A 20,983-nucleotide genomic window follows, 5' to 3' on the forward strand; every position below is an offset into this window, starting at 1 on the left:
ATCTAGATAAACCCCTTTATTAACTAAATTGCTTAGTTCTGCTGATGAAAAATGGTAAAAACAATTCAAATAAAAATTGTAATTAAAAATGTGAAAGTTTTTCCAAACCTTTCTAGATTTTATTACAAACATAATAAATAATGTTCAAAATATTGACATAATAATATGTTCATTAGCTTAGCTTTAAATTGGCCAAAAACCCAACCATCTAGATGCACAATTTTTGATAGGGGTCGATGAAAACTATCTTTTTTCCGCTATTCAACAGTACCTTTAATGAAAATAGGCCAGTGAGATAATATTGAAAATAGTTTTGTAGATACTCACTTGCAATCCCAGCAAGTATTACTGCTTGGAAGAAGATTTGACTCAATCATGGCAATGCTCTGAAAGTAAAAATATTATAAGTTTTATTTTGTATAGTTTTAATGGACATCTAGGCGAATTTGTCAATACTAAATATAACACTACTTTTAATAATTGCGTATAGATGCTACTACTTTATTATTTAATAATAGTATTTTAAACAGCTTTTGAAGAAAATGCACAGATGGCAGTTACATTCATTTTAAAGCAAGCAGTATAACAAAATCATGATAAATTTTGTAAGATAAAAAAAAAACCAACCGTGATGCCGATATTCTTTGCAAGAGTAGAATCCGTGATATTTGCAAAAGGCTTATCAGCTCCCCAGCACTCGACGTACTTTGTCATTTTACTCGACGGCCTCTGTCTGTTCGGGATACCTCCTAGATTAAAATAAAGGAAATGATTTTAAAACATACCTAGTTGTATTATAATAAAAGAATGGATAAAACATAAAACTATGTTCCAATGTCAATTTTAAAAAATGTCTCAATTTGCAAGCTTCGTATTTTTCCGACAGGTGCCTCTAGTAGGTAGAGTATTCAAAAAATTAATATTTTTTTTATAAATTAAATTAAACATAGTAGATATTTCTGTCGCCTTTTAAATCCTTACTCCTAATACAACCAATCCTTTATATAGGTATATTATATAGTACCTAACTACATCAATAATTTAGACAAGAGAGATAATGATATAATATGTGCATTGCTCAAAAGGGGTAATGAGTACAAACCGACACCTCTCACTTTCTGACTTTCTTGAGTCATCAGGAGTAATGTGTCGTTTGTTTGTAAAAAGAATACATTACAATTCAACGGTTTGACTTGTATGTATGTGTCATTTTAAATATTTTAAAGTTGTTCAACATTCTGCTTGTACATATTATAATATGAACAAATTTAATTTCGCAATTAAGGCGAAGTCTTTACCTACCAGATGCACCTAGCGGAAAAATACGAAGTTTGCAATTTGAGACATTATTTATAAGACGTTATCTGAAAACATGAATTTGTTAAAGCATCCCATATGATATCACATATAAGCATATCATTAATATATCACATTTATAATTTTATGGTTATATTATTAAAACATAATATAAGTTTTCTATGTTGTAATGAAGAGATTTTTGACTAATTCATAGTTTTAATATGTTTTATATTTATTTATTTATATTTAAATGTGTATAAGTTGAAATCCTTTTTATTTATATTATCAAATCGAGCTTCAATATTGGGACCATCTCACCAAATCTTATGTGAGTGTTAATTTTTCCTTTCGACGTCTCAATGTCAGTGATATTTCAGATTATATCAGTTGCTTATTCTCCCAAGATGCAGAAGCAACCTGCCACTGGTAATGCCAATTGGGAGGGCGATAACTATGTTCAACGAAATTGCTTCGGGTGTTGATATATTCCACCTACGTGAGAATGAGTTTAGGTGGACGTTGTTTTATAAATTCTTAAAATAGGGTCTGCTTAACTCATCCGGTGTACTTCCTTGTACCTATCTAATTTATCTACTCATCTATCTCTTTTTTATGTAATACTGTTATATTTATATATCTTTGTTTCTAAATGTCATGTTGTGAACGTCTTAAACTTATAATTTGTAATGTCCACAATATGTTAAAAAATAAAAAATTGAATAAATTGAACTATTCACGTCGAAAAAAAAAATGCTATAAAAAAAGGTCGGTACTCTGAAAAAATAACGGGTTCATAATAATTCATAGTCTGTAACAATGAGTAATAAAATGATCTTTTAATTATAAACAAACTTACCCATTCCCATCACCGGACTAACCGGTATGATAGATCCACTCCGACTCTTCATTTTGACGCTGCCTCCTCCGCTACCGAAACTCATCCCATGACCGACTCCATCATGAGCAATAGTCGCAGCAACAGTTTGTAGGACAGCGGCTTGGACTGGCGGGATGTTGTTGTTCTCCAAGGCATTCCTGAGGATCTGCTCGGGGCTCGGAGCCGGCTGAATGGAATTGTCTGGTGATGCTTGGATCGCGAGGCTCGATGTTCCCGGTGACACTCCGGCGGGAGCTGTCGGCGAGGTTTCTGGTGCCAGGGAACCGCTGACGATGCTGGCTTTTCGCTCACTCAGGAAATTGGATGCCACAGAAAGTTTTCCATTTTCATTGGTACTCGTTGCGTAGCGCTGTAGTAAAGACAAAGAAAACTCAGCATAAATACTTATTTTATTCTACAATCAGTGACGTCCCTAGACAAAATGCTACCCCATTTTTTTAATATGGTATTTTTATGAAATGCGTTGTATGGATACATTACTAACAAAATATTATATACCACTAAAACATACAAAATTAAATTTAGATATAAAAAGTGAATAAATATAATATTTGGTTGATATTTCTGACACATTTGTTTTGTACCATTTCGCAATACACAGATGTATTATGTTCACACCATTTTTACTATGCTATTTTTGTACAACATGTAAACAAAATAATTTTAGGTATTTTTATATATTATACCAAATGATTCTCCTCGATTTGCCCCCCTTCGAGTAACTGCCGCCCCTAAGCGGCGCTCAATCTGTCTACCCCCACGGGACGTCACTCTCTACTATATACGATGTAACCCACAGTTTCCGAGCGACTTACGCGTTAGCTTATAATGCCGTGGTTCCCAGGCTCGGGTCTAATCCTGGGACCGGCAAAACGCATGTTGTTTTTCAATTTGTGTCTGTGGAGTCAGAATATGGACCTAATAGCAAGTGACTAACATCCATTTCTCGTAAACAAAAATATTATGTTAATGCAAACCTCCACACTGTGGAAACCCATATGATCTCGACCCTGTTAAGATCGTAAATGATCAAAAGAAAATATATACGATTTACTAAGAAAATGCGTTGTTTTTCTATGTTCATGAAGAAAATGGTTGGCCACGAAGGACTAATAGCACTAATGAATCTAGCAGAAATAAATCACTTTGAATGAAACGGTGTTAGTATCATTTCAAAGTAACGATAATAACACCTAAATGATCCGCCTGCATCACCAAAAGAATCTGACATCATCCTACATATCTACCCATTTCATTATCTATTTATTAAAGCTAAAATAAAAAAAAATACATACACATCATCAACTGTTAATTAGAGCGCTTATACGAAAAATACCCTCAAACATCGGTGTTTTAGGTACGCGGAGGTCTGAGGCACTGATAGGTTTGGAGGCCTTTTTGTGGAAATGTCACCTATGTGACGAGCCGCCATTAGGTATTACAAAACAAAAATAGGAGGTTGGCGAGGATTTTTTAAACTTCCATTTTTTTTTAAAGTAAGATATGTGCACATTCTTTTTTCCGACCATGTCCGATCCTAATAGGATCATATGGACCTCCACAGAGTGGAGGTTTGTATTGACACATTTTTTTTTTACGAGAAATGGATGTCAGCCACTTGCTCAACCTATTAGGTCCATACTCTGACTCATATACAAATTGAAAACCAATATGTGTGCTTGCCAGACCCAGGATTCGAACCCACGACGCAATAGGCCAACCCTTAAGCCGCGTGGCCATCGTGCAAAAAAATGTGCACATTCTAATGAAGCGACGGCATAATCTGCTAAATAAAAACCCGCCACCGCTCTCAACGTTTGTAATATTCATATTCGTTCCTACGTTTGACGCTCCTAAACAACGCATAGTCTGCCGATCCCCGCGGAACATCACTGGATCTGTAGCTCAGCAGATTGCCGCTAAGACGTCTGCAGCCACGATGTAATGGTAATATAAGTAAATACCAAATTGTACAGTAACTTATTTTTACTTTTAATTTACATAAAACAGTATCATAAGTAAGATAAGTAGGTTAATTATCTCCAGTGGCCGAAAAAGACACTATTAATTTGTAAGTCAAGGAGAACTGATTGTGATTCCTCGCAATCAAAATGTATGGTAAGCATAATATGTTTCCCTTATTTTATAACATAAACACCCCATGATATAGTATCTACATAATTGGGATTATACAAAATTATTCTGTATTTTCAATAATATTAATGATATCTTTCACAAGACAACATTTTATTTGTCATTTTTAGAAAATCTAAAAACACATTTTTCATAGATAAGTCCGATAAGGGCACGAGCTCAGGAGGGGCCCGGAGAGGCCAGTCGACCAGATAATGAGAAAAACACAAACACAAATTTGTTTTAATAGTTGCTATTGAGTATATTTAATATTTGCTATTGAGTGCTATTGACTATTATTAAGTTGCTATTGTAATGCATGACAATAATTATATTCACCTATAATTAATGGAAATCAATTGGGCGCAATTAACTCTATAGATATAATCGGAATTATGTCAAATAGATAGATTAGTATTAATTGACAATATCTGCATTCCTAATTGGATCAATAATTTTGATCATTAATTTAATCCGTTAAATAGTATTTGGAATTTCTAATATTATGTATCAATCAATCTGTACGTGCATTTAATTAAATATTTTGATTGGTAACACAAATTATTCGGTGTAATTCAAAGAATATTAGTAAACAAGTTAGCGGGTCCGCACATGAAAGCAACAACACGCGGTAAGAAAATGAAATGAGTACTATTGGAATCCAGTTGCAATGGCTAACTGACCCGTTTGTACTCCGTTACGTGTCACCAAGGATTGCAATACTGAAAGAAAATACTAATACCGGTATTTCCAATTGAATACCGATATTCGTGAAATATATAGAACAATAATTACAAGATAAAAAGAACTTTTTATGTACAACGTTTTTAAATTTTCTATTGAATCATATAAACTTGACTTGACTAGCTTAAACGATCAAAAAAAATTGTATTTGATAGAAATAATACTGAAATGTCATTTTGACATGTCATATTGATTTCCATAGAAACGCACGTATATATTAATAATTTAGTTGCGAGGACCCCAGACCCCCTTGCAACCAATAATGGTGTCGAAATATTTTTTCATACAAAACAGAATTAACTGAAAATGAATTCAATTCTACTTAAAGATGGCTAATAGTATTTAAAAAAAATGCATTGGCATCGTGTTATGATATATTCTAAAAGTTTCAAATGTCTAGCTAGTCGGGAAGTTAGTTAAAAATCGATTGCAAGATTTGTACCGGACAAAAAACTACCGGACAAATAAGAATACGAGCTAAGAAAAACGTTATAAAAAACAGAAGTATCTACCAATAGATATAGGTACTTATGTAATATATAAAAATCTCTTGAAAATATGAATATTTTATAGTATGTGCCATTGCTAGTCTCTAAAGACATTGAAGGGCAACGGAAGTAAACTAGACATCGCGTAATTCGAAAAAAATACAGTCTTGTTAAACCTTTTATGTTAATTAACACATTTTGTTTAGACTTTCAATTCCAATATATCTGTATTTCGGTATCGAATAATACTGGGATACCAGTTTTGAAATACCGGTATTACAAGCCTTACGTGTCACAAGCTACCCATAAAATCATTAGGTATTTTAAATGTTGTATGCAGCGTGTGAGTGCCACCGTTGGCTGTGGCTAATGATCGATTCTGCGTGCAATTCCAAATATATCGGTATTATCTGATTTTTAAAATCGGTATTTCCGTATTGAAAATTACTGGGATACCGGTTTTGAAGTACCGGTATTGCAATCCCTATGTGTCACAAGTATTTAAAATTTTGTATGCAGCGTGTGAGTGCCACCGTTGGCTGTGGCTAATGATCGCTTCTGCGTGCACCGTTATCCTTTTTATTTTATATTTATTTTATTATTTCAAAATTTTAAATACAAATATTAATGCTTGGTTACCCGATAAAGCAAACGTCAAAGATATTTCCGTCTATCTACGGTCAGAATATTTCATATTTTCTTTTACGTATATACGAATACAGTAAGTTATATACACACATACTTCCACTTACATGTACTTACACACATACATATTATTGTAGCAGGTTATGTGCAATAAACAAAATCCAATACATAACTCTTTCCTGCTATTGAGTCTTTCCGTCTAAATCGAACGTAGAATGTTAAAGTACGGTTGGAAAAACAGTTTCCTTCCCAACATATATTTTTCCGTTATAAAATATTTATGATTCCCGCTGCAATGCTATAAATCTTGATTCAATATAACCTGCACACACTTTAGTAGCATTGGCGAAAACTCAGCACTAAACAATTACATAACTGAACATTTGTTTTTACTTTATATCGATATTGGTATTGCCATTACAATATTATGCAACTGCCACAATTGGTTTAAATAAAATTGATATTTTATTCGTTCAATTTTTCGTTTTTTTTAAGTTAAATCTAACTATTATTAATATTATTGCAATTTTAACTAGTCAGGCAACTGTCAGATGATAATAATAATTGTATTAAAACTACTATAGCCATGCTGCGATTAAAATATTAATTCATTAATTTTATTTTGAATTAATTTAAATAAAACGTTGTAGCGTCTTGCTCATTTGATGCTACGTTTAATTTTTCACGGGAGTTTTTATGTTCATTTTATAGTTATATCCGTGAATGGTGTGAATATTTTGATAAGTCTAAAAACATAAATTCTGAGGGCAGCTATTTATACGCTTGGCTTTCTGTGGTAAATCAAATTATTATATATTTTTGGATGTTTTTAAATTTCAGTAAAATATTTGTAAATTCTCGACGAACTAAAATTTAAAAACATTCCTGATTTACCACAGAATGCCAAACGTACAAATAGCTGCCCTGAAAATTTATATTTTTAGACTTATCAACATTTTCTTGCCATACCTACACGGATTTATTTATCACGTCGGGGTCACTATTATGGGATGTGTTGGTGGAGGGAAGTGATGTGACACATTTGACTTCCGTTTATTTCAGTTGATTAAATAAATATGTAATTTTGACTTGTGTGCGTGACTGTGTAATGCGTGTGCCTTCTTCCGAGGCTTGCAATAGACTGAGACACGACTGAGTTGAGCGGGACACTACAATGTTATGTTATATACTAAATATTGTATGATTAGGTATCTCTGATGCACTATGCGAAAACTATTGTAGAAGGTAGGTACCTAAATTTATGTTTTCAGAGCCTTCAACGACATCATTTCGAATGAATGTTACGTGTATTTATTTATTTACGATATAGGTAAATCATTCTACAGTGATACCATTGGCGATTCGCAGGTGTATTAGCATTGTTTGGTAGAATGCCCTTTTCAATGCTAGCAAACAATACCGCTCCAACTGCAAATCGCTCTTACTGTACTCATGATGCCACTGCATAACTCCTAGTTTGAATATAGTTACTGGGAAAAGAGCAAATCGGCGTCACCGTCTGGACGCCAGGACAACTGAATGACGCTGATGATGGACATGTGGGTACCTTACTGATAAATAAAATGCATGAAAAATTATACGTAAATAAAATAATGTTAGGTATTGAACCGTTTGAACCAATAAAAAACACGCATGTTTACCATTGTACATATACCTATAATAAAGCAAAGTTGCAAAGACTCGTATAGAAACAATAAACACTTTTGAATACATACAATTGGATGTGCTATGTGCTAGACGTTACTTACTTACTTCCCTATATTCTTTAATCACCAACTGGCCAATCGAATTCACACATTTACAGAAAACTTTTGTAAGACAGTAAAGTTTGAGATTAAATTACATGTATCCTTAAAACTATTATTAGGTTGTGACATGGTTGTGACTGTTGGCCATGTATTACAAAAGTTACATGAAATATAAATTATAGGCTATTAGTAAAAATTAAATTAAATAATTACAAGATAAAAAGAACTTTTTATATACAACGTCTTTAAATTTTCTGTTGAATCATATAAACTTGACTTGACTAGCTTAAACGATCAAAAAAATTGTACTTGATATAAATACTGAAAAAATATAGAATACTGAAACGTCATTTTATATTTCATATTGATTTCCATAGTAACGCACGTATATATTAAAAATTTAGTTGCTAGGACCTCAGACCCCTAGCAACCAATAATAGTGCTTTACTTTTTACGGATTTCTTCCAAAATAACTTTTCATACAAAACAGAATTAACTGAAAATGCATTCAATTCTACTTAAAGATAGCCAAAAGTATTAAAAGAATGCATTGGCATCGTGTTCTGATATTATATTATAAAAGTTTCAAATGTCTAGCTAGTCGGTAAGTTAGTTAAAAATCTTTGTACTGGATAAACAACCACCGGACATACAATAATACGACCTAATAAAAACGTTGTAAAAAGAACCATTCATAAGGTATATTAAAAAAAAAAAACAAGTGAATATATATCAGTTTTTGTGAACATAATTATACTTAAAAGATACAATTACCGCTAAGAAAGCCAACAAAGGTGAACAACGCGTTTATCATACCAAACTAAGTCTCGTGGGTATAACTACGAAATTTGCGTTAATCTTTTCGGTTTACTATCGTTTAGTTCCCTTTAACAGATAAGGTTGGCCACCGCTTGTAATTTGCAAAGTAAAAGTTACTAGTTTAAAATCGTAACGCAAGTTGGCGAGCTTCTCTCATAAGATTATAATATTCACATTGTATCCCGATGAGTGGGCAACAATATTTACCAGGATGGTAAACTTCAGAAAGCTCCGCCAATAAATTATTTATTTATAAGGCAGAAAAACTTTCAAGTGAAATTCTGTGGCGTGAAAATTTTTAGTGGTTGGAAAAGTTTTCCTCTAAGAAAGCTTGTTAACTGCTTGCTGCTAAACTGTTATTAAATCGTCTCCATTTAATTATTCCTATCTTAGTAAAATGTTAATGAAAAGGATGTCGTTATTATTATATTAAATTGAGATGTTTCAGACAATAAGAATAATGGTCATGCTCCCCACACCGCGGCCTCTCAGGCCAGGATGTTTGGCGGATCCCCCTACATACCGCTAAGGTTAAGGGCACACATGCTTACCTAGAGTTTCTGTTTTTTCATTTAAAGTTGAACTATGACATTGAATACTAGGTATGATTTTTAAAGTGAAAGTGATATTATGTTACATCTCTTTTACGCATGCTAATATGATTAAAAAGTTATTCTTTCTCTTTCTGTCACATTCGAATTTGATTACCGAAGTTTAAACATTTACTATGCGTATTAGCTGACGTGCTTCGTCGTTTACAAATTATAACATAAATTTAAAAAATATATGTATTTATAATATTAAATATATTTTATAATGTACACAGATTTTTTTAACAACTATATTATATATACTTTTATTTATTTGTCGCATATTTAAAATGTTCTTGCTATATTAAAATCTTTTTTTTAGCCGGCCAAATAAATCCGTATTTTTGGCCATAGACTAATATAAAAATCTCTCTCCTGTCAAATATTATGTTTGCAAATTGCAAGGTACCTAAAACAATTGTGTTTTATATCAGGAATAAGAAACACTATCTGTAAGTACAATATTATGTTATTTATTACTATCGTAGTATTCTGTGTGTTTTGCATATATTATTCAAGTGTTTATTTATTGTTTTCTTAGTCTATACATACTTTCAATGTTTCATAATTCCGACGTAATACAATCCTTTTTTTGAGGTTAGTTACATTCATTCCAGAATTATATAAAACCTGTGATTTCATATATATTTGTTTGATATAATCTAAGGCGTTCTAGTTGTTATTAAACATGTTACCTACCTGATTACTTTATTTTAGTTAATCAATCTTTTTTGATGCTTTGTATTATCACTAATCCGTTTTAATTACCACTCTTCAAACAGTCGCCAACTATAAAAGATTAAAAATCACACTATTAACAGTTCCTATGTTATGTTTTTTGCAGATGGAGAAAATGTCTACCGAGATCTTTGCTTGTCGACGGTTTCATATGAATAAGATGGAATGAAATAAATCTTTTAATTAATAATGAAATAAATCCAACTTTCGGCGTACGTTTCGAACATGGCGTGATTTATGACGTCGACCATAAAGCATATACACCCATTTTATAGATTTAATAGTACAATTACACAAGGTAAATATAAAGTGACTAATGTTTAAAAAATAAAACAATTTTATAAAAACATTTTTGCACTAAATTTATTATTATCGATAATGATATAAAAGTTGCTATTTTGATTCGTAATATAAAATATAATATAATTGTGCATATCAGTTACTTGTATCATATTAGGTATGTCATTTGGTAGAGCTTACTCTCCAAGTCTTGTCTTTTTCAGCCTCAATATCACTTTGATATTAGAAAAATTGTCTTTCCAACACCAATGAAAGGTGCATGTATCTATACACACACATTTCAAAGGCTTTAAGTTTTCTAGATGCTGTATATTAATTACTTCTTCTCTTCGGCTATATCCGCATCTTAGTTGCAGCATATGGATACAATGCGGCGCCTCCAAGAATCTCTGTCACTCTAGTTTTTTTGCATCGTTCCAGGTCATACTAGCAGCCCGTAACTCCGCCAGATATGCTATATAGATAGTATTTAGTGGCCATCCAGGACGCCGGAATCCGGTTGGCTTGAAGAACAGGCAAACCAGATTGGGACTCTCTTCAGGCACTCGCAGCACGTGGCCGGGCCAGGTACAAAGTTGCGTATTCACTCTCAGCGTGATGGGAGGCTATTTGGTGCGTTCTTTTATCTCCCGTTACTTCTAAAATTACCGCACACCCAGTATCCGTCGTAAACATCTGTTCTCGAAGCTCAGTATACGGTTGCTCGGAGCCTTTGTAAGGTGCCATGACATAAAAACTAGTAAGATATTTAAAATAGCTGCTAGAATGAATACATTGTTGAAAGGAAATGAAAACTGATATTATGATATATCAATTAATTTGTCCATCTGAAGTTGTAGATATCAGTTAATAATTATGTGTTATACCAGTAATTAAATGCTGACTTCAAATGAAAATTGACAATTAAATATTGAAATAATATATTACCAGTTTTGATTTTTTTAAGTACTATACTATATCCATGGTTCATATTACAATGTCATAGTAAAACTTAGAAGAATAAAATATGTCGTAAGACGAAATCAATCTTGGGGTTTTAATATAAGTTAAATAAATAGTACACAGCTAATTTGTTATTACTTTGAATACATGCCATGTCTTTACATCAATAAAAAACAGAAAAACAATTTAATAATGTATAAATATTTATATAAGACTTAACAACGGCTGACATCTAGTTAGACACGATGAACTCCATTTAATTTCCTCTTATTTTAAAATTCACCAAGATATATCCTAATAAGTAGGTAAGTATATTACATTTGTACATATAATAAGTAAATCAAGTACTTAACATAAATAATTATACTGTAAAATTAAATTACAATTGAAGCAGTATATATGGACCCCACAGAGTAATTAACAATATAATAATTTATATAATTATATCGGGTATATACTATATTGACACATTTTAATGAAGTCTATTTTTCTTGGTACCTACGTTCAATGATAAATGTTGTTTTATATTGTAACATAAACAATGGTAATATGCATTGATCTTTCTGATTTTTAAACTGTGATATCTATTTTATATATCTATTGATTTCTATGTGTATTATTGATACATTATTTATTTCAAATACAATAATTTCAAAACTAACAGTAAATAATATATAGAAAGCGTCATGTTGTTTAGTTGGAAAATCTACTAGGAAATTCCATCCAATCCAAATCCAATTTTTACCAGGTGGGTACTTGTAGGTCAGTTATTTTTGGAATAAAATGAATCCCTTAAAAAATATGAAATAAGAATAGAATGATAAATATTTGTGAAAATTTACCAAATCAACATGTTTAACGTGAATATTTTCACACTAAAATGATAAATATTGTTAAGAAAATATACACAAACAGTTCATTCAGAAGTTATGACGTTTAAAAGATCCCGCGAGTTAACTCGTGCGTGGCACTGATCAGTTATGAGGTGATATCAGTTATAATCATTTATGAGGAATGGTTATAAGCCATTGGCACAACCAATTTGGTTTTTGACCTTGAGAACAAAATGTACTTTTTACACGGAACCAAACCCCACGGCTGCAGAGACGAATGCTTATACAAAATATGGCACAGTGGAATCGCCAGCAAAATCTGTAGGTATCATTATTTAGATGTAAGTATACATATTATTTTGAATTTCATAAAATTACACTCGTTCTAGGTGTCTCGTAACAGTAAACTATATTAGTAAATTAGATATATCTTGATGAACTATAAAATAGTGATGTAATATAGACTTGTTGAAAATATATTAAGCATAATAAAATTTAAAATAAAAATTTAGAAATTCAGCCTTTCTGGTTCTCTAATATTCATAGATCTACTGGTTCTGGGATCTACTATTTCTGGCAGTAGACAATTCATATAAAAGTGATATATCTTTTTTTCAATCGTTTCAATACAAAATGTCTCGTCTTTTTTGATTAATTCTATTTTAACAGGAAAATTATGTCCCGTCCAAACTCCAAATAAACAGACATCTTTCTTAGTAATATGAAGCTGCCCCTGAATCTGGAAGTACCAATCGTGATTTTTATCTATTACCATATTCCTGTCTTTATCTACTTTCCAAAATTTAATTTTTTTCTGTACAATAGCTTCATCTGCACTTATTCCAGCAGCTGAGAAAGGACATTTTATTTCAATAATTGTATCATCATCGCTGATGCCATCTGGCGTTGCACCGATAAAATCATACACATCATCGATAAACAATCCACATCTCTCAATCTTAATTCGTTCTTGTACACTAAGCTGTTGTAAAGCTATTGATTCATTTTCTTTACCATATTTTACCGCTTTCACGTTGGCTAATGATTGGCTATATAATAAACGTTTTACCAAAGGCCCAAATTTTGTATTTTCTCGCCGCTTACACACCTTTCCAAAAACAGAGGCAGTAAGAAGGTTTCGTCGCCTTTCTAGCCATTCTGCACATTCAGATTGTAATACAGTGCGTCTTTCTATATCCCTCCTCTCATAGTTTGTTAGTTTGAGTTTTTTCAAAAAAGTTTCTTTTAACAATTATTGATATTGATTTTTGTCCATATCAGGTTTTTGGCAACTCTATCCATAATCTGGATTAGATAAAGGAACAGAATGTATTGGTTTTCGCCAAGGTTTTCCTATTTTCTTTTTATTTATTTTCAACCTTCTTGATTCTAAGCGATTTATGAAGGCTTTTGGGCTATTTTTATAAACTTGTTTTTGAATTGTGCAATGTAACTTATTTGTATTAAATGCGATTACCGCCGCTGCACATCGTCCCATGTACGATTGTCTTTGAGAGTAGTTAATTCTCTTGCCGCCTACAAATTTTGCAATCATGTTATTAAAAGATTCTGAAATATTAGTAGAAAAATTATAAATTAAACTTTTTGAATTTAGCACCAAACGAGAATTATATATCATTAATTGAGAAAATAGACTGCATTCTTTTAATGCTGGTACATAATTTACATCAAGCATGTCCTCTGTATTTGGTTCATTTGTACAAAAATTTGGTAGACAAGAAGTATGGTCTCCAAAAACATGGTGCGGTCCATTAATTAAATCTTTTTTCAAAGCGATAACCTTTTCTTCGAAAGTACTATCTTGTAGTTTTCTATACTTGATTGCACCCTATGACGGCTTTCCGCAGACGTCTTTTTCTTGACGCAATGATTTTTCTTACATTCAAGGGATATCTTGTGTCTTTGGTTAATGCCTCTATTTTGCCACAATAATTTCTAATTAAATGGTTTTTACATTCAACTTTCTCGACAGTTACATTCGGATATGGGTGACAATCAAGAATTTTTTTGTATGTGCTGGAATCTCCATCAGCAATCAATTTTGAATAAATCAATCCATGTGTATTATTAGATTCTTTAAAGCCTTCTAATATTGCTGTAGATTCCATTCCAGCTGACGGACCGGTGTAATTTAAAAAGCATTTATGTTGTTGAGCAGGGATATTTTTATTTTTAGCTTTGGCGCACAAATCGCAATATTTATTTTTCACTGACATGTACAAAATCTTTCCGGTTCTTTGACCAATGATCGTGGCAGCGCCAGATGCTGCGGAATAATTGCATCTGTATGAACGTTTCGACCAACAGCCGTCTGCAACAACTGATATCATGGGAATACCAGAAGAATCGACGTCACCATTTTCGATTGCAAGTTGTCGCTCTTCTTTCGCAGCGTTTTCCATACTCTTATTTTTGGTTTCTTCAAACCACTCGTACACCTTCTGTTGACTCTTTCTATATGTTCTTGCTGTAATCGATGGTACGTCAATTGCTGAACACATTTCTTCCAGATTTGAAAATCCACTGCCGATACTGATTATACTGGATACAAATGCGTCACACAGATTCATTTTGTTTTTGTTCATTTCAGTGGTATATAATTTTAATTTTTTACCACAAAGTTTACATTGGATAAAAAATGTACTACTAAAGTTATCCCGATTTTCCCCAAAAATTTCTAAATGTGATAAATTACAATTAAATGGAGAATCATGGTGGCTAATTAATTGAAGTTGTTGGAAAAAATATGAAAAGTCTATAATTCTACGGCCTTCTACACGGAATTTAGGGCTTGAATCTTCAATTTCATTTTCTATAATAAATTCTTCGTGTTCGTGTTCAAATGTGGGATGAAATTCTGGTTCAGGTAGTATGCTTTGAGGATTTCCATGCTCAGGCATAGTCTTCGGCAATATATCAATACTATAATACATTCAAAAATATTAGTTTAGTAGATAGTTAACAGAAAACAAAATGTATAGCTGCTATTAATTATTGTACCAGATTATAATTTTTGTCACAGACACACTAATTTCGAATAAGACATGGCACAAACATAATATAAGTACAAATGATCATTATACTTAATTGTGTGTATTAATAAGTAATACGCAAAACTTCCTTTTGCAAGATAAATAAATATTGTGAACCAAAATTTTCTGTGAAATGTGGTTTTTTCAACTATGTATAATTATGTAAAATTATAAAATAATAATTTCAAACCTTTGTGTTTTTAATGTATTAATATTTCCATCTTTTCTCCTACGTCTTTTTTTGGAACTTCCAGCCATCGGATAGTGAGTTCGTGGCATTTTTTGTAAGTACAATCGATATAAATAATTGTGATAATATTGTTAGGTACCTATGTCAAAAACCGAGGATGAAAATTTCGCATTCCCGCTGAAATAAATGACGTTCATAGTATTGCCAGGCTAAACTTTCGAAATTAAAGTTAATTTAAAAGAAAAAAATATTTCATTGGAAAATATTATGTAAGTACAGGCATCCATTATTATGTTATTATTTGATGAAAGTATTCTTTAAAATCATCTGTATTATTATAATCTCGCAAATTCATAATTTAGTAAAAGTTAAATTTTCTGTAATATAAATATCAGTAGGTACCTAACCTAGGTAGATTCATAATTTGGCTAAGTAAAAAATATAGATATTTTTACTTCGCGATGTGTTTGGGGTGTTCTAAATTATGTAAGTATGTTTAATAACAAATGTGAAATTCGTAAAACCTCATGTGTATTATTTATTAAATAAAAATAGTAAAACTAATAGTAGATACAAATGGTGAAAAACTTCATTCACTTATTTACTAAAATATCAATCCAATAATATTTTAGTAGATATGGCAATACTGGACGACCCGATATATTTCACTGAAATAAAATAAAATCTATCACAATTTATAAAATACATACCTACTACAATCATAATTATTTTGAATGTAGAGGGAGATAGTTGTAGAAAGGGACAGAAAACTAACTGCTATGTTGCAATATTAGGCAAAATAGATTGCAACAGTGTTAAAAATTAGAATGTATGATTTAGTATGACATTACGTAGAATTTACGCAAACACAAATTTCTTCAGATTTTTTTTGCTTTCCGATCCTTCTGTCAAAATGATTTTACGTTTGCTATAATACGCTTGAATATCCGTTTATTTAACCTATTTTTGTGCTCAATTTGTAGCATTTAGTGTTACAAACAAATTTGTGTACAATACTAGTGTGTTGGCGTATTTTTTTGGACATATAAAGTGAAAATAATACGAGCTATAAATACTAGACATCATGCGCCAGTTCGTAGGCGATTCTAATGGAAGATTAGCTTGTCGAAAATTTCACGGAAATTGTCGTTTAAAATATTTCACTATTTAGTATTATAAATTTATAATTAACAAGATGTTTCATCATTTATTCAATGATTAATGATAACCCTTCTGATACGTAGCTTTAGATTATTTGGAATGTCTATAATTATAGCATATTTTAATAACAAAATGTCTAGTCGATTCCGTTAGATTTAGAGGGAACAGAAACTGCAAATATTATAATTATACTGAATATATTTTACTACATTATGTTTGATAACATTAAAGCTATCTATAATAAACGTTTTGACATAATATTTAGTGGAAAAAACGGTTATCAACACAGTCTATTAATGTCACAAAAATATGGCTTCGTTATCAATTATTACATTTCAAGGTTCCAAAGAATATTATTTTACGTCATAAAAATACTTTATGCAGTTATCAAATGTTTAACATAAATATTTGCCGATGAATAAGCTTCATAATTATATAAATAGTTTTTCTATAAATCTTACGTAAGATTCAGGCTTAACCTCCGAAAATACCAGAAAATAGCTGACATGGAACACCTTCCCCCTTAAGGACAATGTGATTTTCTACAATAGTGATACCAAATTATATTTCACGGTAAAATTAAGGACATTCCGTGTCTAAATAAATTCATTTGAATTATTGGCACTGAGCATCATATTATAGAGCATAGTTTCTTAACCGGTGGTCCGCGAAGATTTTTGGGTGGGCCGCAAAAATTTTCTACAGTTCAAAATAGTTACCTAGAAAGCCAACATTTGAAGTGGGGTTATATTATATTTCGACAATTGTTTCAAAAATAGTGTAAATATAGACATTTATTATTTTATTCCAATGTTGATGGTCCGCAAAACATTTTTTGATTTTTTTGTGGTCCGTGGATGTAAAAAGGTTAAGAAACATTGAGTCTAAAATACAGACTCTCACTATAAAGTGTTATTCCAAAAAATAACATCTTTTTAAAGTTCAGGAATCAGAGACACTTATAACCTAAACCGCGCATCCTATACATAACCACACCTCCAGCATCCACCATCACAATCATCCCTTAAAAATCAATTACAGTCCACTGTTTTACTTCACTGGCATTGATTGATATGTGGGATACAATTTTATTGTTATTGTGTCAATACTCGAGAAATAATTATTGTTGATGTATTGTTCAATTTGATTCAAGTTGATGTATTAATAAATACAAAAAATCCCTAAACATAGGATCAATACGATTAATTATACCTCTAACATCATTTGATAAATGCTATTTTAAAGTATCACACTGTCTTTAAGCTTAGCAATAAGGAGGGGGGGGGCGCCGAAGATTCTGGCCTGGGGTCCATGTTTTGGTGTATAAATTGTTTTACGTGTGGTGTGCCGCGGAATTCTGGGAATACCTTTAATGTGCTGTGGGTGAGAAAAGGTTGCGGAGCATTGTACTAGAGTACAGAATATTACTTTACAATGTCTACTCGATAATTCCACATCGCATCCTATACATAACCACACCCCCAGCATCCACCATCACAATCATTCCATCAAAATCAATTACAGTCCACTATAAAAAACGCAACCATAGTTTTTATTGCCATCATCTATCAATATACTAGCGTAAAGAATATTACTTTACAATGTCTACTCGATATTTCCACAATCTCACTTCACCGCCACCTGCGGAATTTTTTCACTAATGCTCACTTTTGTAAATTGAAGATGGCGTTCCTGAAAATACTGGCTATATATATCTATAAACATAGGTTCGGGTTTGGTCAATATCCCTTCTTCTTTCATACCAAATGGTGATTTTCCATTTGTCTTAAGATAGTAGACTCCTCTCACTGATTGGTCGCAATCTTTTCCCATAAAGGCTCGAGATTCATTTTCGCAGGCACCACTCGTAAATTCCTCCCATGAAGCACACTTCACAGCAGAAAATGCTTCCCCTGAATTTAAAGATTCGGCATATAGTTCCCAAGCTCTACTATGACTGCATGGAAAAATCGGACATCCAGGTTGAGCTTCCCCTCCATTAGGAAAAAAGTCAACGTGTCCAAGCGGTTCAACAAGTCCAAGCACTCCTCCATCAGTATGAATTACATCAACAAAGTCGGCGTCAGTATATTTAAGCTTCCGGTCAGATTCTTCGTTGAAGAAGCAGGGTCCTGCAGGGTCAAGACCGGTAATTCTGCCGATGGTTTTATCGGAGAATTTCTTGAAAGATTTACCGGTAAAACCAGCAATATGCGCACCAAGACTGTGACCCACAATATGAATTTTGCTACAGTTTACTCCGCTTTCAGATAACTGAGTCAAAACTCTTCCAAGCTCATTACCAATAGCTCTAACAGAACTGCTGGACTTTAAGTAAAAATTTCCAATCAATTTACCAGAGTCCAAATCTAAGACGTTGGTATCCCCGCGCTTTAACAATCTCTAAGACCGAATCACCTTCAGAATTTGAGAAGAATCCGTGCAGGAAGATGGTTGTTTGGAGTTCTTTATTGATCATTGTCCCTGACAGAAGCGTAGTATTGGCATTGACAATACTAAAAAGCGTCTTTTGGTTACCTTTCCAAAAGGCCACTAATAACTTCGAAACGTCTGGTTCACTGTCTCCGATCAACTGTTTAGAATTCACTCCAAGAATCGTTTTCGCAGATTCACATTCATATGTAGTAGCTAGAACAACCATCTTTTGTCCTTGACTGGAAACAATTGACACTGTACTCTCTCCTGTAGTCTGGATATTTGAGAATAATTTCTCAATCTGACAGAGTACTGATCTGGCCATCATTAATGTGCAGCATGCAGCCAACACAAATGTGGAAATGTGTGGAAATGTTGGACATCCTTGTACTATGTAACAAAGTCACCCCGTATTCGGATGATAATCAAATATAATGTTCACTGATCGAGCGTAGTCTTCAAACATATCTTTAAATTAATCCATTTCCGCTTTTTATATCTGCGAGCATTTTTTTGTAATTACTTGATTAAAAAAATAAGTCAAAAATGAATTTATATTATACATAACGCAAAAAAACGTGACTCCCCACCATTGCCACGCAATTTATTGTTCAATTTAAGATGCATGCAATTTTATTATTTAAAATGATCACAATTTTCATTTTTCATTTTAATGTTTGTTTCACACGAGTATCATTGATTTATGTGAAAATGACATACAATTATTACATTTTATTATAAACAGTTTTAATGACAAAATGAACGGGATCTATTAAAAAATTTATAAATAAATTCGATATGATATTATTAATATTGTTAAGTTGTTATTATTTCACTTTTGTTATGTTGGATTTCGTCATTTTATATTATGTGGTTTTTTGTACCTTTTCTTTTAACGAGAAAGCTAACAGGATCAGAAACTATGATTTCGTCATCATCGTCATGGAATTAAAAAATTCTTTATCACCTATTCAAAAAATATCCTAATAGGTTAAACATTACTAAAATATCTTTTATGACATGTATGAAAATGCATTGTATTAATAATTTAATAATGGTTCAAGTACATTATCATCACGTAGTGTGTTGTTACACCCACGATGGCCGCGCGGCTTAAGCGTTGGACTGTAACGCCGTGGGTCCCAGGTTCGAATCTCCCTGGGTCTGGCAAGTACTTATATTGGTTTTAAATTTGTGTGAGCCAAGGTATGGACCTAATAGGTTGAACAAATGGCTGACAACCATTTCTCGTAGAAAACAAAATCTGTTAATACAAACCTTTACTCTGTGGAAGCCCATGATCTTATTACGATCGGATATGGTCAAAAAAAATGTGCTGTCACAGTAAGCTGTCGCTACGGGAAAAATTGTATCTTTTTTCTTGGTATTTAAAATGTTATCATACTGATGCTCCCATACCGTACCGCACATTATTTATAAATATACCAACAAAGATGACGACTACATAAAATATATAAAATAGTCTGGTTGGGCTAATTATAGTCGCCCGCATCCATATATTTTCTTATGCAGCATACAGATTATTACTTTTCGATGTCTACCAACATAACCACATCGAGTTTTGTATTATAAAAGGTTAAGTGTAGTGTTATTAAAATAAATAGGGCTAGCTTACTTAAATTAATGATAAATGATTTTTATTTCACAAAATATACTCGCCTAGGCTTTGTATTACCGATATAGGAACTTCCGTCGCTAGTGGTTCATTGAAACAGGCTTAACTAAAACTCTGAAAATTGCACCGATTCAAAATATATGCAAATTTCGTTAGCGAAAGCAAAATATTCATGAGATCCGTAAAGTTCATTCCATTGATAACCACGTTCAAAGCGTAACTTTTCAAGATAATTCAATAATAATTACAAGATAAAAATAACTTTTTATATACAACGTTTTAAAATTTTTTGTTGAATCATTTAAACTT

The 20,983-nt window shown here is 32.1% G+C and overlaps 2 protein-coding genes and 1 long non-coding RNA gene across 3 annotated transcripts in view; 1 reads left to right on the forward strand and 2 right to left on the reverse strand.

The window, feature by feature from the left end:
- LOC147063233 (adenylate cyclase type 2-like) overlaps positions 1 to 20,983 on the reverse strand; it is a 485,865-nt gene that overhangs the window by 14,223 nt on the left and 450,659 nt on the right. The window contains 3 exon segments of the mRNA XM_085959766.1: positions 328 to 386; positions 628 to 749; positions 2,156 to 2,546. Of these exon segments, the coding sequence (XP_085815892.1) occupies positions 328 to 386; positions 628 to 749; positions 2,156 to 2,546 (572 nt within the window).
- LOC147063234 (uncharacterized) lies at positions 9,705 to 11,530 on the forward strand. Its single transcript, XR_015072119.1, has 3 exons — positions 9,705 to 9,837; positions 10,230 to 10,421; positions 10,844 to 11,530. It is a non-coding gene; the product is annotated as an uncharacterized LOC147063234 (long non-coding RNA).
- LOC147063235 (lipase member H-B-like) lies at positions 18,229 to 19,363 on the reverse strand. The gene is given in 2 exon segments (XM_085959980.1): positions 18,229 to 19,006; positions 19,008 to 19,363. Coding segments are annotated over 2 exon segments (1,134 nt in total).

Source organism: Rhyacophila brunnea, unplaced genomic scaffold (genome assembly GCF_057557595.1).
Source record: "Rhyacophila brunnea isolate RB1 unplaced genomic scaffold, BYU_Rbru_1.0 scaffold_9, whole genome shotgun sequence".
NCBI lineage: Eukaryota > Metazoa > Arthropoda > Insecta > Trichoptera > Rhyacophilidae > Rhyacophila > Rhyacophila brunnea.